The following is a 26621-nucleotide window of genomic DNA, read 5'->3' on the forward strand; positions in this document are numbered from 1 at the left end:
CACAAAACTTAACCGTAATATATTGTTTTCGAGTGATTTTTGATTGTTTACTTTTACCCAAAGTCTGGATAATTAATCATATCCCTTCTTGTTGCACAAATCATTAATATTCAAACGGGAAAACTTGGGAAATATGCAAATCCCAGCGAAAATGTTAAACACCGGCGAGCCGCAATAATCGAATTTAAAGACTTTCTTTTTCAAATATTTCTTTCTTCTGTTTTTGTTTTCAATATTTATGCGCGAGACAATCGAATAAAATATATTTTATGCAAAGTCCAGAGACACAACCGTTCTCGAGGGAGAAACGCACACGAAATACAATTGGAGATCCGACAACGGAATTTGTTATGGAAATTAGCGAAACACACTCGCAAAAACCGCAGCCAGAAAAGACCGTTTGAGGAGCTGATGGAAGGACCGCTTGCCACAACGACAGGATAGCCAATGCTAGACGATGCGCCATTCAAGAAACCCTGCCATATGTTAGCAATTCCTGTCCGTTCCTCCATACCATGGTTGCCTCAGGGAAAGCTCAGCTTCGCCTTCGGTTGGACTCGTCCGGCTTCGGGTTGAAAGCTCTCCTTCAACCTGTGTTGTTATCAGTGGGCGGCATGCTGTGGGCTGATAACGAGCTGGCCAGTAATTATCAAGGGTATATCCAAACGGGAAATGTTCGCTATGTTAATGGGTTTGATGGGGAGAGCTTTTTCTATCAGCAAAGGAAATTGGGAAAAATTGCAATTAAATTTATGAGGGAAAAGGTGTGGAGCGAGGGAACAAAATTATTTTAAAATATTATTACAAAGAAGGTAGATTTTTGCGTAGTTCAAGAATAACATCTACAAATTTATTTAAGACATTATAAGTTTTAAAGAGTATTTGCATTCCCTCTTTTCTAGATTACCATGGGAGTAGCCTTTGGGTGGGTTTAGGGGGCAGGTCTGACCCCCCTTTTAGATTGATTCCCTGCTGGACGTGCGAAAACATTGCAGCTTTTTTTCGCGTTCATTTGACGTATAGCCGCCCTGAGGCGAGGTACTTCACATTACTTAATGCTCACCAACCGGCTTTGGTGTCCTTGTGCAGCAGCATCACAACTTGGCATTTGCCAGATCCCAACACAAATCCAACCCAAAACCAACCCAAGGTCTCTCTCATAAACCTGTTGAGCTTAATACCGGCATTGGGGGAAACAAGTGCAATCCGTTTTGTGCTCCTGGCATATTGTTAAGGAGCACTTTTCTTGATGGTCCGTATGGTGAAGTTGGTTATTAACAGCCACTTGATTTTCCAAGTATATCAAGTATTAGCATATTTAGTCCTTAATTAATAGGCAAATCTTTTCTTAATGCTATAAAATATTTAAAAAAAAACAGATGTTTCTAGTTCATTAACATGTTAACTTTTATTTTGAATGATTTTTGATGTGAATTGAATTCATAATTGTCCATTGAATCCTCTCACCCATAAGGCACATTCCATTTGTATGTAAATTACAACTTTTCAAAAGAAATAATAACTCAAGAAAAACTTGTTTAAATAAGAAATCCATTATGATTTAATAAAACTTATTAAAAAACTTATACAGTCAAATTCAAATTAAATAAACCTGCAGTCATCATTAACTTTTCCTCAACAACTCATTCAATGATTGCACTGATGAATATGTTGATGAATAACTAATGAATGATACTGCAGACTAGGGACTCTTTTAAAACTCAGCCGAATCATATTAAAAAAAAATACTGGGACTTGGATTAGGTTTTTTATGCTTACAACTACACTTGGGCGGTAATAATACAAATAACACTTACAGACGATCAATTACATGCCTAAGTTTGGTGTGGTTTTCTTGTGCGAATGCTTAAACTAGGTTACACAACAGCTTAAAACATAGTTTTTGAGAGGGGCAGGGGAAATAATGGGAGGTAAATGGTACAGGTAATTCTATATAATTCTAAAAATGAATCATCATGCTCCTAGAAAATGTCTTCGTTTTATGGCTTCACTTAATCTTAAGGGACTTTTCTCGCTGCTTCTCAATGATGCCGCGCATGCGCTCTTTTCGGTTTCTGCATCGTTGGCCAATCCAATCTGGCCAAAGAAGGCAGACCATTGGCATCATTGCTGCTGTTATTATTATTATTATTGTTATTATTTGAGATGGAGTTGTGCAACGATGTGGTTGGCGCTTGGAGGTTAAAATCCGATGACAACATTATTGGCTGCAATGTGCTGTAGTTAACCATCGGTGGCGAGACAGGTGCATAGCTCAGGCGTCCCGTCAGGTTGTGACTATTATTATTATTATTATTATTGGTGGGTAAGTTCGAGGAGTTGGGCACAGGCAATGGTGATGGCAATGTGGGGGCCATATTGAGTCCAGGACTTCTAGAAAGAGAGTTACGATTAGTTTTCAAGTCTATAAATACTGTTTTAAATGGGTGATTTTAGGATAGAATTTAAGGTGTGTTTCAAAACGTAAATAATTAATTAATTTGCTTGATAATGCTTTAAAAAGTAAACCCGAAACCCAATTCTGTTAGTTAAAGTTATAAACTATATCTATGGCTACACTTGTTCTTTCTAATTTCTAGAAATGTTGGTGAAACATTAAAAAAAAAATAAAGTGCTTTCATTTGTGGTACCCAGACCTTTGGCTATTTCTTGGCTGTATCGCCCTTGCTTAGTTTTACTTTCATATTGACCGTCACTAGGGGCATCTTAGAGCTTAGAGGGGGAATGAGAGAGAATGCAATGTGGGTTATGGCATCGAGGCTTTTATGTACAGCAAAGGTATATATGATCCAAATGATCCCAAAGGGGGATACCTCACCTTTGCTGGGTAATTGTAAAGACGGATTTGCTCACAATCCGCTTGCCCGTGTGCCAAATGCGTCCAATATACTTGATTCGCTGAATGGCTATAATGGCCAGGGCAACAGTCCTGCAAAAGGATAAAGTAAATATCAAGTTGGGATTTGTTTTATACTAGTTAAATGTTAAAAACTCACTTAAACTTCTTTTTAATATTCCGCTGGCTAACAGTTTGCGCTCCACTTCCTCGCAGATTCTGCAATGCCAACTGCTCACTGGCCTGGTAACCCTCCAAGGTGAGCTTCAGATACCTTTTCTGGTAGACCAAAGCCTTGCGATGTGACTCAACGCGGAGATAGCGACCGATTAACTGACGGCAACGTTCCTCAAGCTCAGTTACATTGGTATTTCCAGAGCTGTTCATCAACTCCTCGCATTTCTTCTGCAACGCCAGTCGTTCACCCACTAAAAATTGTACTGTTTCAGCCATTTGCTTATTTTCCTGGGTATTCTCCACCAGCAAGTTATTGATCTCCTTCATCTTTTGCAGAAACTGAGCCGGCACAGTGTCATCGGTGGTACTGTGTGCCAACCGATCGTTGGCCTGAGCCAGTGCCTCTGCCAATTTGGCTTCACGCTGACCCGAGCGACTCACATCGAAACGAAGTTGCACGATCTTTTGATCCAGTGAATCTTTTGCCGCTTCAGCAGCTAACAGCTTGGAGCGCAACTCATGAATCTCGGCCTGAAGCTGGACATTCTCCTGATGCTGTCGAGTGCGTGTGTTGGCCCTGCGGGTCTCTGCCTCCTGAAGAGTGACCAGCCTGGCCTCCAGGCTCTCCACCTCGCTCGCCTGGAGCGTCAAACGTTCGTTGAAGTGCTCCAGTTCGGCTTCAGCCGACTCCTTGTCCCGAGAGAGTTTCTCCATCTCCTGCTTGAGCCGCTCACAGTATGCCACTCGCTCTTGGAGCTCCATCTCGTACCGCTGACGCTCCCGCTCACTGCTACGTTGTGCATCCGCTGATCTCTCACGCTCTCGCTCGTTCTGAGCGGCCAACAGTTTGATCTCACTGCGCAACCTGTCTCCCAATTCCGACTCAAAGTCAGCACGCGGGGATTTGCGAGGAGAGTCTCCGGGAGATTTGAGGAGCAGAGAACTGTTCCTTCGACTCTCCGCCCGTTGCAGGGCTGTGAGCTGAGTCTGTAGACGCTCACATCGCTCGCGTTCCTGGTCCAGCTGCTTGTGGAGCTCATCCTCTGCATCGAGAGCGGTTTCTAGGCGCTTTCTCATTGCCTCAATGATGACCACATCCTGCTCTTGGATGTCTTGCGAGTGCTGCTTCTCTCCGAGCAGCTCCTTGCTCAGTGCCTCACATTGCTCACGCTCCACGGCCAGCTGAGCACGGAGGGCTTCGAGTTGATTCAGCAGCTCCCGTTCCCCGGTAAAGTTCTCGTCATCGGTGCCATTGCCAGTGCCCGGCAACAGATGCTCCTCCTCTTCGGTTTGCACCTCCTTTTGCTGCTGCTTCTTGTCCAGATTGTTCTCATCCTCGCTCTCGATGGCTTTGAGAATATTTGAATCCAACTGAGCGGAGTAATTCAATTCCTTTTCCACCTGCTGAGCGATCTCATCCACGGAGTACTGCTTTGAGCTATTCTCGCTGTTCTTGAGACGTTCCAGATCCCGCTCTAGGGTCAGAACCTGAAGTTCCAGCTCTCCACATCGCCGGAGAGCAGCCTGCAGCTGATCGGCCTTGACTTTCACCTCCACATTGAGTGCCTCAAGCTCTCGCTTGCGAGCAGCTGCTGCATCCTCGCAGTGGCCATGAGCCACACTCACGTAGTTGAGCTCCTTGCGGAGATTCTCTCGCTCCGCGGCCTCCTGAGCAGCTGCCTCCAGAATCTTGGTTTCCAACGACTCAATGCACTGTCTGTACTTTTGCTCACTTTCTTGGTGACTTTGCAGGGTTTGTGCTTGGCGAATGACTTGCTCCTTCTCCTGTTCCAGTTGCTTCCTCAAATCCTGCAAGTTCTTCTCGGCTTCAGTCTGCTGACGCTGTTTCTCCTGCTCCAAGGTGGACACTTTCTGTCGCAATTGATGCACTTCCGGTGGAGTCATGGGTTTGGGCATCTCTGGGGTTCGCATAACCATCATGCTGGGCGTTTTTAACTTGGAATCCTCTGTGAGATTAGAGAAGTTGATCTGCCGCGGCACAAGGCCAGGTGTGAGGCCATCGCTGCTCTGGGCAGTGACTCCCAAAGCCTGGAAGTAGTGAGGATGCTCGAAGGTGTTGACCGGATACGGGGCCATAAAGCCACTCAGATCGTCGGTCCGCTTCTGCGTTAAGTTGGCCACAGCTTCCTTGGATGTCTCCTGTTAAAGGGATTATTAATTATAAATAAGGATTTCTATACAAGAACAAAAGGACACTCACCATTGTCTGGTGCAGGAAGCCACCCGCACCGTCAGTCATGTGCAAAGGAGCATTCAAGCTTCTCATAGCCGCTCTTCGGTCCACATCCGGTTCGGGATATTCGGTAATTGATCCTATATCGCTGAGAGTGCGTGAACTTAACTTTCCTCCTGCTCCTGCTCCACCATCTCCACCTCCTCCTGCTGGCGAGGAGATTGGGCTAACATCCTGTGCCTGGGTTGCCTGTAGCAATTCCTTTTCCCTGGCCTCTAGTTGATCGCGAAGATGATCAATCTCATCGTTCTTATCAGCCAGCATAGTTTGCATAAGATCCGGCAGAGCCAGACGATTGATCATTTCCGTGCGAATCTTTTCCTTTAGTTTCCCAATCTCGGTGGTCTTTTGTTTCACCTCCGCCTCCAGTTTGTCCACCAAACTCCGATCCGGTTGTGTTCGAACTGTGAGCTCTGCTTCCAGCCGCATGATCTCCTCCTTGCTGCGTTGCAACTGCTGTCTCATGGTGGCCATTTGCTTATCCCGAGCAGTTAGTTGCTCACTCAGATTCTGCACTTCACCCTGGAGTTCATGGACTTTGGTGGTCAGATCGGAGGTGCCAGCACGATGCAGTTGCTCAGCCCGCTGTCTTTGCTCCTCCAAGCGATTCTGAAGTGTGGATATGCGATGGGTTTGCTCATCCATACGACCTTGGAGTGAGTCCCGCTCATGTTGGAGATCCTAAAAGGAAATGTGAAATATTTGTTACTAATTATATACAATTAATTGGTTTAGTTTAACTTAGTTGTAGAAAATGTTGTAGTTTATTTTATTTAGAAGATATATTTTCCTATAGTTAATTTCCTAGAGTTCAAGTGTCTGTGTACTATATCTTTCGTATATATTTCTTCTGGAATGTGTGGGTGGAAGTCCAATGACCGAACGCTTTGACCGTTGGCTTCATCTGCATTTAACCCTATCCAACTTTCAATTAAAGTGGAAGTATTTTATATATCTCCATTGCACAGTAGGTTGTATATGTGTGAATAAACTTAAATTGTTTAAATTGTGCCATCTTTGATGGTAAATGTAAAAGATAACTTGCTATGAGTAATGTTATATACTTCACTCAGTGGTTCTTAACTCAATGTTTATATAGTTTTGCGGTTAAAATAATATAGAAATATTAAATCATGGGAAAACCTATAGAGATTAACTTTAAGGAAGTATTTAGTTGTATTACTTTTAATATTATATGTAAATATATGATATTATATAAAATATTACCTGATCTACCGTTTAAATTAAAAATCTAACTATTATGAGCTTTATATTTATACATAATTTACAGAAACTTTAACTTTAAAAGATTTCTTCCACTGTCCCATAGTATCTCTCAGTATCTCTTTGCTTCTGCCACTTGTGTTTACTCAGTTTTGATCCATTTAAGTATATATTTATGCGGGCAGACTTCCCCCCAATGCAATCGCTCCAGGCACCCATCTCTGGACGAGTATCCAGCAGAATCTCAAACGTAGCAAATCACTCTTCCCGTTCTCCAAACAACACAGCGGGATGCGTGCCCTAACATAATGGAATTTATTGAGGCATTACAGCATCATATTAGTGTTTCAATTGGGGATGATGCACATTTGTAAACAAAACTGCACTTTAACGCATTCTTTTCTTATAGAAGAAGCGACAAAAGGAGCGGGCATAATGGAAATGTGGCAGGTGCCAAGGGAGGCGCCAAATGATTTGTTTTTATTTGAATTCTATTTTTCAAGTGAAAAGAAATATAGTTCCGAGGCTATTTTTGAAGTGGAACGAACCGGGCAAAATGGGGAAAAGGGAACAGGAACACCAAAAGATTTATTTATGACATCAAGTGTGCCAAATTCCCGCAAGTTTTTGCCACAAAAAAATCACAAAACATCTCTATTAGAAAAAGCCCACTTTGAATGCATGGACAAAACATTATGACAACGGGCAGCCACAAACAAATTCAATTATATTATATTTATTTATATTATGATTGCCTTGAAAAATAAATAAACAATTGCTGCCACAGGCACATCAATTGTCTGTCGCACAGAGAGCTCAATTTTCGGCGGGACCTTGGATCGAACATTCAAAAATATATTCATTTGAAAAACTCACTCGCAGCGGAATCTTTGGATATTGAAACATTTCCGTAACCTCAGACACTTGCAGTCTTTATTTTGTGTATTCCTTTATAATTCTTGTATATAGATTTATTTCTTGGACCGACATATAAATATCATTATTCAGTTAGCGATATAAAACGAGATATAAGAAAGCGAACATTTCCTCCGTTTCTGCCGTTCACAATGCCTTTCGAAAGGCAACTGAATAATGTTTTCGATCGAGAAAGCTAAGAGAATATGTATGAAAGGGTAAGGGAGGGAAATCAAGAGCAAAGAAGCATCTAAATATATAAAAAGCATCAGTTGAAATTTAAAATCAGCGCTTTAGCAAATACTCAAACCTATTCGAATCTTATTCGAAAACTTGATGAACTAAAAAATTAACTGAACTAAAGATCTTAAGTTGCGACACGAACCAATTCATTCAGTTTTAAATATTTTGTTTAACAAGAAATTAAACTAAAAAACACAAAAATGGAATCAAAAACTTATATATAATTATAAAAATTTCTAATAATAAAAAAATACAATTAATTAAAATAAATAATAAATAATTGTTAATTGTTAATTATTGTTTTTAATACAAAATCTAAATTTAAAAAAGAATATAATTCAAAAAATAATAAAATACTTATAAAATAGATCATCATTTAAGAGATGAAAACAATTAAAGAAATCAATTTTAACTCCAGTAGCTTGTACACAAACCTATAGTTATCGAACTCGAATTCTTATTTAGCATAGACATTAACCCAGAGTATCTTACTCACCATATAGCCGGTACGCATTTGCTGTGCCTGCATCTCCAGATCCCGTATCCGCTTGATGGCCGCCTCCTCCACCCGGGTGTGCTTGTCCAGCTTCTCGGTGACCCGCTGCACATTCTCGATGGTGAGCGATGGATGTGTGGGAGAACCCTCGGCTGTGCGATCTTTGCTGCCATGAACGGAAACATCTTCGGTGACACTCAGACTTGTTGAATTGGAGGCCGTGTTGGAGTTGTGCAGTGATTCCAGGACTTTGGTCTTTTGATCCAAGGTGGTTTCGATATCACGCAGTTTCTCTGCCACTTGACTGAGAACTTGTCCCTGTTCTGCTGTGGGTCTTCCAAGTTGCAACTTCTCCTCCAGCAATCTGATGCGAGATTGATAACCTTCGCCGATATCCGTTTTCAGACTATGCACCTCCTGCTGCAATGCATCATTATCCTTGATCTGTAAGCTCACATAATCCTCCAGTTGCTTGGCCTTCTCGGTCAGAACCTGTTCATTGATGGCCTTGGTCTGGACTTGGGTCTCCAGTTCCGAGATGATTTCCCTCAGCACAAATATCTTGTCAATCGAAGCCTTTAGTTCCACTTCGAACTTGTCCCGCTTGGCATTCGATTCGCTGAGCTGATGGCTCACCTCTCGCAACTGACCCTCCAGCTGGGCATACTGCATAGAATTAAATATTCATTTTAATTAGTAATCTTTAATTCGTGGTGAATTAAGGTGAAAGGTGGTGAAATGTAGTGAGTGTGCGGGTGCAATCATGTCCAGGATTAGTGACCAACTTACATGCTTTTTCTTCGAAAACTTCAATTATATTTTTGTGTGTATTTTGTGCAGGCGCAGTGGGAAGAAAGGGGGTACAGGTGCAAAGATTTTTTAAGTTTTAATTTATTTTTTAGTTGTAGTTTAGTTGCAGTTTTGTTTACGGGGTGCATGCAAAAAGAGTTACAATTGTTTTTTAGATTCAATTAGTTTGATTAATACAAGAAACATTTAGGTTTTATGCTTAAGAGGACCATAATACCAAACTTAAATAATAATTATAATTTTTAAATGCATAATAAGATTGTAATAAATACCGTATACTATACATCTTGATCAAAATATGGTGTTTAAATAATAAAAAACTGTAATTCAATATCTTATATGTGACTTTAACTTGTATAATAATATGATAAGTAAAAAAAAGCTGCTACAAAATAAATTATTAATGATACAAATGTATAATAACTAACTTGAGGAAATTCATGTATTTATATAGCTCTTAAAATGTGAAGATTTAATAGTTTAAAATAGAAGAAAAAGCCTCATAAATCAACAAAATAATTTTGTAATAATAAAAATTCCCATAAATCAACATTAAACATTTTGTAATAATCAAAACTAGAACAAATGAATTAATCTTCATATCACACTTGTAAATTAACCAAAAAACTTTTCTAACACTTCCTCATAGATCATTTTAGAAACAAAGTGCCTGCATATATCCAAGTGACATTGAAAATATATACACAATCCCGTTGAGATCTTAAACTTGAGGTAGTTTCACTAAATGGAATCCGATTGAAAGGCTACGACTGGCGCAGACACTTAAGTGTATGTGTATTTCTCCGGGTCTATAAATATGTTGGCACGTTCTTACAAAAGATCTAGCATATATACACAGAGATATAGATACAAATACAGAGATATTGGATGCTGCCCTTGACTTCCCCCCTATTTGGATTTATACTGAAATTATGACCAACAGGTGCCTAAGACTCGTGCGATTTTGTAATGCTTTCCAGACTTGAATTAATTCCAAGCAATTTTGTGTTTATATTAAAGTAGAGGTGCATAATTGTGTCAGTTAATAAAAAAGAGCAAAACATTCAGAGGAAACTTAAATAACTAAACTTATAACCAAAACTAAAGCTATAATAATAATAATACCAAAAACAAATAGAGATATATAGAGAACAAAGAAAAGACAGAGAAAAAGACTTGATAAACCAAAAAGGCAAAACGCAAATGAAACAAAAGTCAGACCAAGCCCGAAAATCAAGACCAAGCAAATCCCAGATGTGAGATGACCGTGGTCAGGACTCACCTCCTCGGAGGCATTGGCATAGGAGCTATGCTCCTTCTCCTTGTCACGCAACTGAGCCTTTAGCCGCTCAATTTCACGCTGGAACTCATCACGTTCCTGTTCGCGTTCAGCGGCCTGATCCTCCAGGAAACGCCTGGTGTCCTTCAGCTGCTTGTCAGCGGTATCGATCTGTGTTTTGGTTGTGGTTGGTGGGGTTTGGTTAGGATCGGGTAAAGACTTAACATAAAAATACCTGCCTTACATACTAACATCGTTTTAATTTCGATTTTGATCAATATTTACGGATCATGCGTTTAGCACTTGGAGTAGGAGAGGCAATAACTTTTAAAGATTCTGGGATTGAACTCACCTGAGACTGCAGATCCTCGCGATCCTTTTTGCCATGCTCCACCACCTTGTCTCCCTCACGGCAAAAGTCTTCAATCATTTGAAGCAACGTGACTGTGGAATTTCCTGGATCCCTCAAAGGTTGTGCGTCCTTAACTGGCGAGGATGATGAGAGCAGGTGGCGTGCCCTCTCCTGCAGGGCCACAAAACTGGCGGAGGATTGATCTAATCCTTCCTGCTCCTGCAAGCTCTTCATTCCAGGTCCACCCAGGCCATAGCCTTCGTTGTAGTCTGTGTGGTTTAGGGAGTTTAGCTGGGAGAGCTGATCTCTCAAGGCTTGCAATTCCTGTCCCAACTCCGCATTGCGATCGATTGTGTTACTTAGTTGCTGCTGTAGCTTTTGGCGATCAGTCTCTGACTTTATTAGACGGTTCTTGAGTTCCACCAGCTGGAAGGATAACTGCGAGGCATTGCCTTCCTGCTCGTAGAGATCTGGCGGCAGGGAGGTATGGGTTTTTCCCGCCTCTGGACTGCTATGCTTTCGTTGATTGGCCACGCCCATTTGCTGATCGTTTAGGGAGTTGGTCCTCAAAAACTTGGACAGCACGGCGGCTGTGCTTTTCAGGCCATCCTCTGCCTCGCAGCAGAGTTCATGCTCTTGCTTTTCCGGCTCATCTAGTGGCTCCTCCGAGGCCTCATCCTGGGCACGTGGCCTGTGCAAATCCTCGGACAAATGCAATAGATAGGAAGCCTCGGACTTGAGACGCTCCAAGCAATCATTCAAATCGAAATCTTCGCTGGGCTCTTCATTGCTCTTGCTATCGATGAACTGCACCAGACTGGGATCCTCCACAACCTCCAGAAGACTGTGTACATCTGGGACACGAAGTATTTGTCGGGTGTTGTTGAGAGAGCCACTGAGCGTGACATCCAGCTCTTCGCCCGCATCTTGACTCCGGCTAAGGGGCAACAGCAGACGTTGCAAATCTTCCGAAAGTGTAGAATTCAAATCCTCCTCACAATTGGCCACACATTTGGCCAATTTGCTAAGCACACTGCGGAAACTCTTTGACAATTCCCTCAAGCCATCCCTTTCGCAAATCACTTGCTCCAAATCACGGGCAGCATCGAAGGTGGAATGCCGCTTGTTCTTCCGATTCAATTGCTTCTCAAATTCTAATTTCATACGCGACATCTGCCAAATAATAGTTTGGATTAAAATGTACTCTTAAATATGTTTTAAAGTATTTAAAACCCACCTCGTCGGCATGTTTAATATTCAGTTGAGTGATCTCCAGTTGACTTTTGGCCGTAAACTTTTCACGCAGCAAGATCAGCTCCTTGGGCCAATGCTGATCATCCACGGTATTCTCCGACAATAAATTCTGAAAATTTAAATGCAAATTGTTTACAAGAAATTAATGTTTTGTTTACGGACAAATGTGTGTATGTGTGGCAACATTCGGTTGCATATTGCAACGGAAACTAGGAGACAGATCAGAGCTTTCATTCGGAAAACTTTTCCCGCCTTTCACCAGAGAATAAATATTTATGGTTTCAAGTGAAAATATTTACATGATGAAGATGGGAAATGATCTGTGTGTTCTTTTATTTTTGATCTCTCTCAGGGATCATCCAAAAGGCGGAAGATGTATAAATCTTAATAAAGATTCTCCCCCAAGTCAAAACGAAGCAAAGACAAGAGGGAGAAAGGGAAATTTGTGGGTGGAGTTGAGGTTTATTTTTGGACGTTGTTACACCCTCTTCAAGAAACCATAAAAACCACATTAAATACAATTAAAAACAGTTGACGTTTAATCATTTCAAAGTTAAATAAAATGAATTATCAACATCAAGTTGTGTTATCTCTAAAGTTCTCTCTTTTTCTTGCTCTTTCTCTCCATATAAATATATATTTCTCTCTCTCAAAAGGGGTCATGATCCCGGCAGATTACAAGTTTTCTTTGTTTTCAATATTTTCCAATATTTACTTGAGGCTTTTGCGTAGGCTGATGACAGCCTGTTACATATTTATAAAATCAAAAAGAAATTAATAAAGTATTTTAAGATCCGAATTACTTTTCCATATATGTTTTCTATATATCTTAAACCATCTCTGCGTTTTTCCCTTTTGTTTATTTTGGGGGAAAAATGGCCTGAATTTTTCCCCAGTGAAACTTTTCCCGCTTTTCAATGTGCTAGTCAAATCAGAATTTTATTTTCGTCACTTGCAATTTTCTACATTTCATGTGCAGTGCATACATGTAGTACTTGATATATATATATTTAGGAATATGTGTATATTTCGTGCAATGCTACTATATATTTTTAGAACTTTTGCATAACAAGATGCGGCGGCAATAAATCTCCAAACGAGCTGCGAAATCTTCTTGCTAATCCAAAATAGAAATCAGAGTTTTAGTTTTCTCCTATTTATTCATGTTGAGCAGCAAGGCTAGCAGACTATAGGCTTGATTCATGGTCTGAAATAAAGATATGTTATAGAAAGGGATCTCAAATTTCAGAATCCATCTTAAAAACCTTGGTAAATAAAGGCAAGCCGACCTGGAAAAAACCACCGGCTCTCAAGGACAAAGGATGATTCAAGTAAACCATAAACATGAGAATTAAACGACGCATTCGAGGATTCATATCTGACCAATCGGAATGATATAGACAACTTGTTAATGAATTGGCCGAATTAATCACAGCATTGCCATAAATGCTGGGCAATAGGATTTGCATGATCATGGACAAGAGATACTGAAGCATGGCAGCAAATTTATTCAAATCCTGCATCACGGGACTCTAAAAGGATTAGGAGAGTTTAATAAAATAACTCTATATATTTCGTTTAAAAACTCACCATCTGCATGGAATATATGGTAAAGCAAATGGTCAAAGAGCTGACCAAAATCTGTATAAAAGTACTCTTCGAAATGAAGGTCTCAATGTCCAAGGCCTGTCGCTTCAAATCCTGATGCACATGCACCAACTCTAGGAATTTCTCACCCAACTTTTCATCATTTCCCCGCAAATCACTCAATCTCTGTCCCAGCATCCTCAAACAAAGCGAAAGATGCAACATCATGTACCAATTGACACCATCCATGGTAATATTACACGCACAAACAATGGGTATCGTTATAAACTCATAAATAAATGGATACCAAAAGCTAATGGGTTTCTGCCAATCGAATGGCATCCACATCCAGAATGGCAATTGATTGGGAATATCGAACAAAGGTTTGATCACAATTAGGGGAATCACACCGGCACTGCACATGACGTAGAAAATGAAGACGCGAGTGTAACGACGATGCTCGAATTGCCACATTTCCACTTCCCTTTGATTCCTCAACTCAAACTGATCGGAGGTACTCCATTGGGTTAGGAGTCTTTGGGCCACATGAGCATATCTCCAGTTATTCACCATTTTGACCACCAAAGCTGTTGTGGTTAAACCAATCAACAGGACATCGGCAACATGCTCAATATCCTTGCTCATCATGGCCTCCACCCACAGCAGACCCATGAATAATATGGCAAATGGTGTGTGCAAAAGATAATCCCTCCAATTGTTCCAATTCTCTTTGGGTATTGGTCCATCTCTTGGCCAGAGGCGACACCAACCCAAGAATCCTGTCAAGAAGCGCACTGGTCTAATGCGGTCGTAATCCATACTTCCACGGGGTTTGAACTTTGAACTCTTATTAAATTACTTTTGTGGAAGGTAAATCCTTATAAAGGCTTTTCCCTAATTGATTTGGCTTGATGACTTAATTTAAGGGGCGTTCCTTGGTCGTTTAGGTTTTTCAATTAAAATTCACTTAGTGAGAAACAATTGGTGGACTTTACAAGGAGGTTTTTAAAGGCCAATGAGGAAAGGTTTAAAATGGGAATAATATGATAGATTTCCCCATAGTAAGGCTCTTTAAATAAGGCTTGTTAAATATTATTTCCCATAAGTGGTCTTTGACGACCTATGAGGTTTGACTTATATAGGAGATAATATTATAGATTTCCTTGTACTTTTGTTCTTTAAATTGATTGTTAATTTCCCATAAGAATTAAGATAAGATAGGCTCCAGAATTTTTCTATCCCTAATTAAATATTCGTATTATTTAAACCAGCAACTACTTCCTTTAAGTGAATGCATCATTATCACTCATCCCTTAAAATGGACTAAATATAAAACCCAAAAACAAAGATTCTTTCCCAGAGCAAACCGAATATTTTGCGCCTTAAAAACAAAAATAAACTCCTGCCCTGGAAATGGGAATTCTTTGGTTTTTAATTTCTCTTATTTTTGGTTGGAGAAAGGCCAATGACTTTTCCATTTCGAAGGGAAGACAAGACATGTCTTTTGACAAAGTGCAGGAAGTTTTGTTTATTTAAAGTCTGAGTGACTTTCGATTGATGGATATTTAGACAGGAGAGTTTATTTAGTCTTAAATTCACTTTTGCTTACTTTTGAAGTTCCTTTTTTAGTTCCGTAGTTTTCTTTAATTCTCAAACGAATCATTCAAAAACCGTTAAAATTCAAATCACACCATCACTCACACAAATTTCCAATTAATGGACACAATGAACACAACTTTGAATTTAAATAATTGTTTTGTTTGTACAATTTTTGGCAATGATTTTGTCTATTTTTCTCTTGTATTTCCACGAAAAGAAACCACTTGAAGATAGCGAAGATCTCTTCTCCGCTCTTAGAAAAGTTCTTTGTATAAAATTTGAATGAATGAAATTATCCGCTATATAGTAAGATCCCGTACGCACGCATTGAAGTAACGGAAAAGACTGATTGTTCCGAGTGAGGCAGGCATATGTATATATATATATAGCGGAAGAATCTGAGAGGTATATTTAATTTTTGGGAGAATCTGAGAGAGCACTGAGAGTGTGTGGCTTTCTCTTTATTGCTCTGAGTGATGTTGTGTGCGTGTTGAAATTAATTCAAATTTATGAGCGTTAATTTTAAAAAGTTATTTGGTGAGAAGAAGAACTGCATGTTGCAGGCAGTTTTGTGTATATATTGGGGGGTGGTTTTCCCCCTTTATTAATCCCAACTTGAGCCAGTCTTCACACTTCCGGCTTGGAGTTTATTAGAGCTACATTTCACGACTTTATTAGGAAAGTGTGAAATAAATAGCAGAGCGAGCACATGTTTTTCGATTAAATAACATATTTTGGCGCGCTGTTTTTTTGTATTTCTCTATGTATTTTTTATCTTTGTATTATATATCTTTGTTTTGTCAAAATCTTCGGCAGAATGTCTGCGAAATTTCGGTGAACGTTTGCCAAGATAGCCAACATATGATACATATAAACGAGACTATTTTTTGACATCATAAGTGGGACGAGAAATGTCTTTAGGAAACAACAATAGAGACGCATTTTTGCATAGGTATGATTAGGGGTTTTTTTGTAATTGGAAAATAACTAAAATTAAAGTGGATATTTCTAATAACTGAACTTAGTTTTAAGGGTAATTAACAAAAGAAAACACGAGTGTAAAACAATTAACAAATCTCTGTAATTAAACTCATTTTAAAGTTCCTATCTGGGGTGATATTTGTAGTATTATTTAAACAATCCCTTTACCTAAATTCTTTTAAATTCTTTCTCATTAAAAATCATATCTAAGGTAATCCATTCATAGCATTACTTAAACAATCTCTTTACAAAAAAAATTAAAAATTCTTTTTAAAATGCCTCAAGGTATTTTATTGATATGATTAATTAAACTTTGATTCTACATTTTATTTATATATATTTATATTTAATTTTGTAGTCTAAGTACAATTAAAGGAAGGTTCTATCAAAGATCTATTTATAACCCTTAAACCCTTATATCTCTAGTACTTAAAAATGTCTTTCACTTTCATATAAATATTATGTTTTCCCATCTACGAACTATCTTTAATCAATCCCTACTGTATACACAATATACAATACTATATCCAGTAGTCTTTGACCTTCGTTGGATTTATTTTGGGGTTTGCCACAATAAGAACAAACAAATAGTTGCCTTTGTGTCAAGCGAAATCGAAAGGGAGGTCTTTATCTATCCCTCGTCTGAAGACGACACGTGGCCACCATATTTGGTGAGAGAGAGATTGAGGTTCAAGAATACGACGTAAATTGCTGGAAAGGATTGGGGCACATCCGTCAGCGCCTTGGATAGGGGATCATTGACTGCCGTTGGCAGGTATAAATAGATGGATTGCCCAGGTATCAAAGTGCACACGGATTTAATGCTACATAAATTCAAAGTGAGTTGAAAGTTCTTTTGGCACACGTTTGTCGCCAACATGATTTTCATGTTGCTGCTCTTATTTTTCTATCTTTGCTTATTTAAATTCAGTTTCTTTTGCTTTCATTTGAGATTTTTTTGGCTGCTTGACAATTTCTGCACGTTTTTTTTTGCTTGCGTGCGCCGCTTTTAAAAATAAATTATGCTAAAGGGAAAGGGATTTTACGCAAAAGGAAGATGTTTTAAGATTAAGACCCTAAAATTAAGGTTGTGAATCACACGTACTACGTTTGGGGGAATGAAAAATAAAGGAATATTAAGTGGAATTGGTTTTTAAGGACCTTCAGGAAGGAAATAGAGAATGTCTATGTCTAGAAACAAGCCTTCTGCTTGAGATTTCCTCCTTTTTTGTCTACTTTTGACTTAAAGTCAAGCTTAGATTTATTATTATTTTTATTCAGATTTATTAACTATAAAAACACTTTCTGAGTTGAATTTAATGCTTGTCTGATTTAGTTATGATCAATTTCCAATTCGATAGAATAAACAAACTGAAAACTTAATGAATGTAAAATCATCGGCTTACCGAAGTTAGCTTCCTTATTTGTTAATTTTAATTTACAACATCAAAATGAATTTTTGTAATATCATTTTGTTAACAATTAATAAAACAACAAACGTGCTGTAAGTTCAAATAAATAAAAAATAAAATAAATAATCATGCCACTTGCCACATCTTTATCTTCACCTGAATCTGTTGCTCCAACTCATTGGCAATATCCTGGCGAGCCAAGGCCAGTTGCTCCTGCAGCCTTTTCTCATACTCCTCGATTATGCGCTGAATCACCTGGGATTCGTTGTTTAAATTCAGTTCATCCTCATCGATGATAATCAACGAGGTATTCGCGGGACCATCTCCGGCTCCAATTTCCTGATCCCGGAGACAGGTACGTGCGGGTGATTCGCTTTCAGGCTGTGTGTTAGTTATTTTTGCAGGTAGTTACAATTGTTATTAGTCCGTTTTATTGGGTTATTACGATCGTAGAGAAGAGAAACAAGAATAAACATGCAGCAGTTAGAGAGCAGTTAGTTAGAGAAAAACAAGCTTGGTCAAAGGATATGCCAGGATATTGTTACATATATAATTATGTACCTTGTAGTCATCGTCCCCCTGGCGACGCTCATAGAACTTGACGCGATCGCTTAACTTGCGCACTTGATCTTCATGAGTTCGCTTTAATTCCTTAATATGTGATTGGTAGAAGTTCTTAAGATCAATAACGTCCTGAGACGACTGGAAATTGGAAAGAATTGAAAAATTAATAATATTTCAAAGATGATTAATTAGATTTAAAATCTATAAGTTTATAATTGTACTTAAACAATTAATAGTTATTACTTGGAGAGATATGTGCCTTAACTGTCATTCAAATATATTTAAAGACAACTTAAAAGAATGAATAAAATTTATAAACTGCTTACAAGCTTTCTTCTATTATTCATTTTGGCCAATTAATTGGAAACAATGAAAAATCCTTTAACAGAGTTAATAGAAATTGAAAAGCGACATTTCCTCTTCTAAATTATTTGATTATTAGACTAATTTGTTTTTAATTTGAAAAGCTGACATGCTTAAATATTATTTATGCAAACTTATTTGAACTTAAACGTATTAATATTGAGCTATCTTGGCGTAACTACAATCAAAACAAAACTCACATCTTTGGCCGCTTCTGGATTATCCCCTCCCAAAGAATCCAAGCCACAAGGTGTCATCTGCCTGTGACTTGGACTCAACAGGAGCTCAGCTCTCTTTCGCTTCCGGGGCGATGGCTCCTTTGAGGAAGTGGCCGGCGCTGCCGTTACCACCTCATCCTCGACCATCTGATCCATTTCGGAGCATTCCGAAGAGCTATCACTGGCCAGATGCTGCGACTTGTGCGAGAAGACATCGTCCGAAAACTGTTTCTCCAGATCTGCGCACTTGTTTTCAAAGTACTTGCGCAGTTCTTCCATTTGCTTGGCATGTGCAGCCTGTTGAACCTGTTCGGCGGTTTGCTTTTCACTCTCCCACTGATCCCGAGCAATCTTTAACTCCTGAACTCCTTGGTCCCGACACGAGGCCAGCTGCTGACTCAGATAGTCATCGAACTTGCGCTGGACCATCAGGAATATTCTCTGCTCCGTAGGCAAGAGATAGGTATGGAATTGTTCAATTTGTTTGCTAAACGCTGGTGTCCATTCTGGTTGCAAGTCATCGTTGCTGTTGGCTGGAAACTGAGGCAATTGTCTCTCCCTTGAGCTACGTGAACCTCTCTCCTCGTTGTCGGTGAGAAAATGCCGATCCAAGTCATCGTCGCTCTCGCTAATCAGATCCATGGAGATCTCCGATAGACGCTGGCCGGGATTCGACTCATGATCGGGCCAACCGACGCTCGAACGTTTCATAGACTCGATGGCATCTTGGAGTTGGCGGCGTAAATTTTGTACCTCGCCGCCAAGGCGTTCCGAATCCATTTGGAGTTTTTCACGAACAGTCAGAGATTGCTGCAGGGAATCCGTGAGCTTGGCAATCATTTCATCTCGCCGCGACATCTCCACATAAATGTCCAGAGTCTGTGGGGAAAAGTAAACCTTATTAATATATATATTGAAAAGTATATTAAAGTATATTAGTTACCGGTCCCCCGAGCTCATCTTGGAGTGTGCGATACTCTGTGGAATTGGTCATCATGGAGCTGGAATCTCTTGCCGAAGCTGGACCCGCACTTGATTCCCTTCTAGCTGCCTCCAGTTGCAGATTCAATGAGGCCAGACAATTATCCTTGGTCTCCAATTGAGTGTGCAGCTCCTGGACCTTGGCCTCCAATTGTTGCAGTATACTGGAACTGCTTCCTACGACTCCAGTTTTATTGGCTCCTGCCTGCAGGAGCAATGTTCTTGACTCATCAAGGGACAGTGAAGGTGGTTCCTGCTCCTCCTCGATGGTAGTGCTCATGGAGAGCTGTCTTTCGCTCTCCTCTGTGATATCTTCGAGGACATCCTTGGAGAATTCAGTTAATGGAACACGCTCCATTTGTTTGAGTTCCAAGTTGTTGCTGGTGCTGGTTACTTGTGCTTGCTCCGCCTCCGTGGGTGAGAGCTTGGGTGCATTGTCTGTGATCATTTGTTGATTCATGGCCATCAGACGCAGCTTCATCAATTGGAGCGAGCTCTCCTCATCGTCCTCATCATCATCCTCATCCACATCTACTTCCAAAAGGGTTAGTTCCAGTGGCTCCATTAACTCTGGCTGCAATCGTATGGATGACAGTGCTCTGGCCGCCTTGTTCTCCACCACTCGAGTTTCTTGGAGAGGTGGTAATGTTAATGTTTCCACTGTGGATGTGGGTCTTTCTGGAACCTGCTCCTGTTCCGGTTCCTGCTCATCATCCAAATCTGTGATTAACTCTACCTTTTGGGAGTTTGTATTGGCTGTTTCCTCTGCTTCATAAGTGACCTCAATCGATTCATTGGTGGCCACAATTTCCTCCATTGAATGATCCTGCTCTTCGGTCATTTGGCTTTCATCCACATGTGTTTCCTGCGGAGCATCATCACTCTCCTGGGTCTTGTCGTCTTCCGCTTCATGTGCCGGCTCTTCAATCAACTCGGATACATCATCCGTAGTGCTTTGATTGCTCAAACTCTGATCCACAGAGTCTTCTTCCTCGTGCAGCGAATGCACTGGTTTCCTCTGCTCCAGAGGTAAACTAATGTCAAAGTCATCATCATTGGAGGAGAGGGTTACCTCCACTTTGGATGTTGGAGCTGGCAGATCGGATTCCTCTTCGCTGTCATCAACCAGAAAGTGTTGGGCCAAATGTCCACCGGATAGCTCTGCATCATCGATACGAAACTCAGCTGCATCTGCATCCTCATCATCTTCATCCTCATCCACATTGCTAGTCAAGCTTTTGGCACTTGATGGCTGCTCTTTGGGTCGAGCAAAAGCGGCTGCCTCCGACAGAGATTCGAGCGGTGAATTGAGTTGCTCCTCCACTTCACTGATCTCAATGGCCTCTTCGATATCCTCCTCGATGCTACTACTTGTCGTTGTGGTTGTAGTCGTTGCCGTCGTTGTTGTATTTGCTGCCACAACATCCACACTGCTCGTGGTCGTTGTGGTTGTTGCTGTCGTCTGCTGATCGGCCATGTCAATGGTCATGGAACTGGTGGGTTGTTCAATGCTAAACGATGACACCGGTGACTGATCCTCCTCCTCCGTGAGACTGAGATTGTTTTGTCTCCTGATTAACTCGGCGGTATCTGTGGAGGTGACCGCATAGGGTGTACTGCTCGATGTGGCTGGTGTCCAACTGCTTCTCGAGATTATGTATGTGTGTGTGGAATCGTTGGAGTCGCCGGAAATGGTGGAGTTGCAATCATCTGCAGGTTCATTGTTATCCGCTGTGTTGGCAACATGTTGCAAGTGCTCGGAAAACTGTTGCGCATCAAAAGATGTTGTTGTGGTTGCTGTTGTTGTTGATGTTGGTTTCTCGAACAAAAAGTTTAGCGTGGGCACAAACTCAACATCCACACAAGTTTTTTCTGTTTTTCCAGCGCCGTGGGGTGTTGCAGCTGCTGTTTGTTGGGATAATGTTGCTGATGTGTGGGATTTTGTTGACAACTGTTGGGATTTTGTTGCAGCCTGGGATGTTGTTGCTGATATAGATGTTGCTGGTAACTCCTCAACAGCCGCCGCTTCGATCGCCTTATAGCTAACACTGGCACTGTGTGGTCGGAGCAATGATGTGATCTATAATGAAAATGGTATATTAAAGGTCATCAAAAGAGCTAAAACATGTTTTATTAAATTTAGAAAGTCTGAGCTTGTAAATAAGTATAAAACTTAATTGTTTTTAACAAAATTCAGGGTATAAAACATTATAATGAAAGTAAGAACCCAAAAAAAGTTATTTATTATAGCAAATATTCGTTTATTTAACTAGTTTTTAAGATTTTTTAAGTAAGAAAGCTAGAGTCCTGTGCGCAGTTCGAAACCGCGGTTCGAAACTTGACTAAATCCTTCCTAGGAGAGTGCGAACAAGATGGATATATAACTTTAAACTTTATGGTCTAATAACTACCGAGTTTAGTATTGATTTGAAGCCTTAATAAATTGGTTTTCCAGCTGATTTACTAATTAGAATATAAAGAAAATAATTATCCAGTTTAATTTTAATACACAAACCAAGAAATTCCATCAAATTAGTATGACATTCCCTTTTGACTAAATCGTAGAACGAAAAACATTCAAATTTGTTTGAATAAGAACTAAAAACCAGAACAAGCTTTGGCCCACTTGTTGTGCCACCATCTCATGCCACTTGAGTTTGAGGCAAACACGCGTCGTCTGCCGCCATAAATTTATATTCTAGATTTCGATTCGATTTAATGATGTCACCCAGTTGTCACCGATGAAGAAGAGACGCATTGTGAGGATTCTTTAGGGGTTGTCTCCTCTTTGGGTCTCTGCCCCACTAAACTTGGGTGAAAGGTATTAAAAAAGAGCGACGACTTTATTACGTAAACAAGATGTGTGTTTGGCAACATTTTCAATTTTCAAATTGACCTGCATCTCAAGTGTTTTGTATCGGAGAAGGGAAAACTCTCTCACTGCCCACACTGATTCCTTGATGGATTGCAGCTGTATGTCTTGGATTCCCTTTAAATTATAATTAGAAACATTTGAAGCATCTTTATGCGTTTTGTAATAAATATTTTGTTCCTTCTTTCGAGTTGCATATGCCAGAGTTATATTTATTTTTAGGCCCTGCCCACATTAATTAAGAAAGACGACTCGATGTGTCCACTTGAGTGATCCAAAAGATATATCTATATATGTATTAACGGGTGGGAAGGTGTTCGAAACGTGTGCCACACATGCATGTTGCATCCGTTCCCAAAGTGAGTGAGGAAATATTTAGGCATTTTCCAATTACATTTCCACACACAGCTGGAGATCTAATTAGATCTCGTATGCATCTTTATATAGGCATGTGCCAAGGCAATGCATTTGACGTAAGAAATAATAAACTTATTTGAACTTATGATGATGATGGGTACAGTGGATCATGGTTATAAGTGAATGTGGGGAAGATATATGAAAGAAAAAGAGAATTTTCTATGACTGAGCAGTTGTTATGGTTCGTATTCATCAGTATCTGTATTTACATTTATTATCTTCAATTATAAATTGTGTTTTATATGAAATATTCCCTATATAGAGTACCCCCTGTTTTTGCACATCTTCTAAAGGCAATATTTTCCGTATTACGCATACGCCATGTGGGTCAGTTTGTAACGCTTGACAAATTATTCAGATTAGCCGGGAAAATATTTGTGCAAAAGTTTTCCCAGTCTCTCCTTTGTTTCTTCTTTGTTATTTGAACGTCCTTGAACTTGTCAGGCGGAAAAGACAAAGCCAGGACTTTGGGACAACCAAAAAATAGCAAGTCCCAGTCCCAGTTTGATCCTTAAAACGCATATCGGGATAACAAGTTTGCCATCATAGTCATGGCAACGTGATTTGGTTAGTTTTTCCTTCGTTAAGTGTGCGTGCTTTCTTGTTTGGCGGAAAAGCGAAATCGAAAGTTTTCCCTCCTCTTCGCAAGAACAACAACAATTTCAATTTGTTGCTATAGTTGAGTTCGCTCTATCGAAGGGGGCCGTTGTTTGGGTGTGACACACATTTCATCAGGTGGATCGGCATCGTCTGGGGTTTTTTGCACTTTGCCGAACTAATATAACAATAACAACCACAGGCACTCCCGCCGTAAGGATAAAGGATGGATAGGGTAGCAGGACCTAGCCCAACGTCTCTGTCAATGGTGCTCGCTGCTTTCGCTTGATTTTCCATAAGATATTGTCAATATATAGGGCTTCAATAATAGCACGCATATTGGCGAAAATGATTAAATTAATAGCTTTTGCCAGGCGAAAATTCGGCAATGAAATATGTTTGGCAAAGTGGTAATAGGTAAGAGAAGTCGATTTTCTTGGGCGTCGAAAAGGTTATATAATTCTTGAGAGGATAATATAAATGTATTGCAGTTATTGCTTACTTGTAAGCATTGTTTTTTTTTATTAATTTTTCATCTTTTGGGAAAAACTTTATAATTCAGAAATGAATATAGTTTTTTAACACCTTTAAAAAGGTGTGTAAATTAAATAACATGTTTTAGACAGAAAATTTAGTGTAAATTACTTTCTTTTTACAATATACAATTTCGTAGCATATTTACTTTTAATTTTAAAAGATGTTTACCCTTTTTAGAACTTGTAAAGCCCTTAGTAAGTTGTATAGAACCCTCGATATTGAATGTTTTTATTCAAAGATGATTAATTTAAGTTATTTAATTAACTTTTTATGAAATGGATTAGTTTTTTGTATAGCTTTCAATTGTTTAATTATTTTCTTGTTTATTTGTTTAGTATTATAACTGATGCTATAATAATTAACATATATAACATGATCCCATAACTGCAACTGAGTACTAAATATACAAATATCAAGAGTATAAATGATAAATACAATGTAAGGCAGGAAATACTCGCTTAAAAACCACACTCGCATATTATATTTTCCGCTTTCTCTTTTAATTACGATATCATTTCCTTGAATACTATTAAATATCTAATTATCCATTAGTTTTAAATGATTCTAAAGATATTAAGAATAAAGAAGCCAAGTCAAATGTCACTTCGATTGATGCTAAGGATCACACTCACATGCAATTTCCCCATTTTGAGGCCTCTCTCTCTCCTATTCGATTTGATCCAACGATAAAGTTATCTCAATTAAATGCAATTTACAGTCACTTAAAATATATATAGAGAGTCCATGTATTGACAATTGTCACATTGTGAGAGTTTCCACTTGTATGCAAATTATTCTTTTAACTTCACTGCACTTTTCTTTTTTTTATCTACTTTTTCCTCGGAGCTATAAATGTGCGGCGACAAGAAGCACAAGCGACGCGACCGCCTGCAGTGCAAGTTCTTTTATAAATAAAACGCCAGAAGAGACATTCAATTGAAATCAGTCACTCAATCCGAGGAAAATCAAAGGAAAAGCGATGGAAAAGAGCAGCGCGCCTCCGATGAGAGCGTGCTGAGAGTGCCGCGGAAATTTGCAATGCGGTTCCAAGCGGTTCCGTGCACCGAATCAATGGTCCGCTCCCATTTTTTATTTATAAACAAAATTTATATGTGGAACATAAGCGATGTAAGAAACATGAGTGTGTGTGTGTGTGAGTGTGTGTTTGTGTTTGCGGGCAACATTTGTTGCCAGAATGTTGATGGCGCAATGTTGATAAGACCAAGGAATTCCTATATATTGTACAGTTGATAACTCTTTTAAAGGGCACAGCGATAAAACTTTAAAAGAAGCAAAAATAAAAGCAAATGTAATTAAATATAAGGAAAAATGTGTGATTTTCCTTCATTATTTCATATATTTATGAGTTTTAAATAGGAGCCCTTAACTAAATTGTTTGTTCCTGAGTTATAACTCTTGAGTTTCTTTTATATATTAATAAAATAAGTGTTTTTCATGAAGATTTCTTTAAAATTGTCTAAACAGGTACATTTTCCTCATATGTTAGGTTTTATAAATATATTACTTCAAGTGAAATCTTTAAAACTCAAAGCCCAACTTTAAATTTAACCTATTGAAACCCATAAAATTCATAAATAATATAAAAATCTTTCATTTCTCCTGAGTAGGTTCCACTGTACATAGTTTATAAAACTTTTTGAAGGGCCTTGTGTTGTGGTCGTCTAATCGAAAGTTCAAAGGCGCATTCAATTTCCGATTTCGTTTGTAAACAACACACTATTTTCCTCTCTCTTCTTCTGTTTGTGGATTGTGTGCGTGTGTGGATCGCATTGAATACTATCCCCCTTTTTTCGATCGCCCCAACACATGAAAATATGATGGATGTTGCCCGGATTTCTTGCTCTCCAATAGGTTAAAATATAAATACTTTAATGGATTCCCGTGCTTACCCAATCGTATAGAGTATACAGATTCATGGCGACCACTTTTGCTGCACTTGAACCAAATAATTTATGGCCTATTCCCGGGTTCCTCTTGGCCTGGCCGCCTTTGTTGACACTTGCGCCTGCCTGTCAGTTGCGAATGAATATTTCTATTTATTCTAGATGTGATCCATTTTCTTGCTTCTTGTTTACATTCGGATTTTGATGACACGATGATATTTGGTTTTTCTACTTTTTTCAGGGTTCAAACACGCGCACAAAAATCCCAAAACCAAACACCGAATAATTTTGTAGGTTATGTTGGATAATTTACGTAAAATTTTCAATATTTTTTTTAAAAACACTTTCGAAACCACAAAGACAGCACACAATAAGGGGGGAAACTAGCTACTTTAACCGTGGCCCTTAGTCAAACATTATTCTATAATTTGTTTAAAACTCCGCTAAGGAGAAAAACTGCAACAAAATAAATATAAAAAAAACCGATTTAGTGCAACCGAACTGAGACAGTTGCACGTAATCGCGAGCGCGATGCAACTGAACATCAGATCCATCGAGTGAAATCTTTTTATTTTTGGTTCTTGTGGGAGAATTAACATACTGTGACGCTCAGTGGAGCGCAACACGAGATTTTGTTTTAAAAATAATCAATCGTAAACAAAAACTGTTGCATGGGGAAACAAAAATGGGGAGAGTCCATCCAAAAACCCAGCAATGAGAGAATTTGA

General features: G+C 39.3%; 2 protein-coding genes across 14 annotated transcripts; both read right to left on the minus strand.

The window, feature by feature from the left end:
* Nucleotides 1-1382: 1382 nt before the first annotated feature.
* Nucleotides 1383-26456, minus strand: Plp (Pericentrin-like protein). Of its 13 annotated transcripts, XM_086827411.1 has the most exons (13): nucleotides 25900-26456; nucleotides 19529-21646; nucleotides 18568-19464; nucleotides 18002-18142; nucleotides 17597-17821; nucleotides 11845-11970; nucleotides 10608-11780; nucleotides 10259-10426; nucleotides 8167-8832; nucleotides 5256-5969; nucleotides 3018-5194; nucleotides 2840-2950; nucleotides 1535-2394 (listed from the first exon to the last, which is right to left on the minus strand). In XM_086827411.1, the coding sequence occupies exons 1-13, from the start codon at nucleotides 25924-25926 to the stop codon at nucleotides 2043-2045; spliced, it is 8895 nt and encodes a 2964-aa protein (XP_086683537.1). In that variant the 5' UTR covers nucleotides 25927-26456; the 3' UTR covers nucleotides 1535-2042. The 13 variants fall into 13 exon arrangements, with proteins under 13 accessions (XP_020798135.2, XP_086683529.1, XP_020798144.2 ...); XM_086827412.1 differs by lacking the exon at nucleotides 10259-10426; XM_020942476.2 differs by lacking the exons at nucleotides 18568-19464; nucleotides 19529-21646; nucleotides 25900-26456 and adding an exon at nucleotides 8956-8973 and having other exon boundaries at nucleotides 1383-2394; nucleotides 18002-18136.
* Nucleotides 12773-15394, minus strand: Or71a (Odorant receptor 71a). The gene is made up of 3 exons (XM_020942489.2): nucleotides 13452-15394; nucleotides 13127-13393; nucleotides 12773-13068 (listed from the first exon to the last, which is right to left on the minus strand). The coding sequence occupies exons 1-3, from the start codon at nucleotides 14265-14267 to the stop codon at nucleotides 13015-13017; spliced, it is 1137 nt and encodes a 378-aa protein (XP_020798148.2). The 5' UTR covers nucleotides 14268-15394; the 3' UTR covers nucleotides 12773-13014.
* Nucleotides 26457-26621: the final 165 nt, after the last annotated feature.

Source organism: Drosophila serrata, unplaced genomic scaffold, assembly GCF_035046125.1.
Source record: "Drosophila serrata isolate PLE 108 unplaced genomic scaffold, ASM3504612v1 contig_167, whole genome shotgun sequence".
In the NCBI taxonomy this organism is placed as follows: Eukaryota; Metazoa; Arthropoda; class Insecta; order Diptera; family Drosophilidae; genus Drosophila; species Drosophila serrata.

What these genes read in the sequence shown, in the direction of transcription:
- Plp (XM_086827411.1), bottom strand. Translation starts at nt 25,926, where the DNA reads ATGAATCTGTATACTCTATACGATTGG. An exon ending in ATCCAGAAGCGGCCAAAGAT is followed by an intron (nt 18,143 to 18,567) that starts GTGAGTTTTGTT and finishes TCCAATTTCCAG; the next exon opens with TCGTCTCAGGACGTTATTGA. An exon ending in ATATTAAACATGCCGACGAG is followed by an intron (nt 11,781 to 11,844) that starts GTGGGTTTTAAA and finishes ATTATTTGGCAG; the next exon opens with ATGTCGCGTATGAAATTAGA.
- Or71a (XM_020942489.2), bottom strand. Translation starts at nt 14,267, where the DNA reads ATGGATTACGACCGCATTAGACCAGTGCGCTTCTTGACAGGATTCTTG. An exon ending in CCATATATTCCATGCAGATG is followed by an intron (nt 13,394 to 13,451) that starts GTGAGTTTTTAA and finishes TAATCCTTTTAG; the next exon opens with AGTCCCGTGATGCAGGATTT. An exon ending in GCTTGCCTTTATTTACCAAG is followed by an intron (nt 13,069 to 13,126) that starts GTTTTTAAGATG and finishes TCTTTATTTCAG; the next exon opens with ACCATGAATCAAGCCTATAG.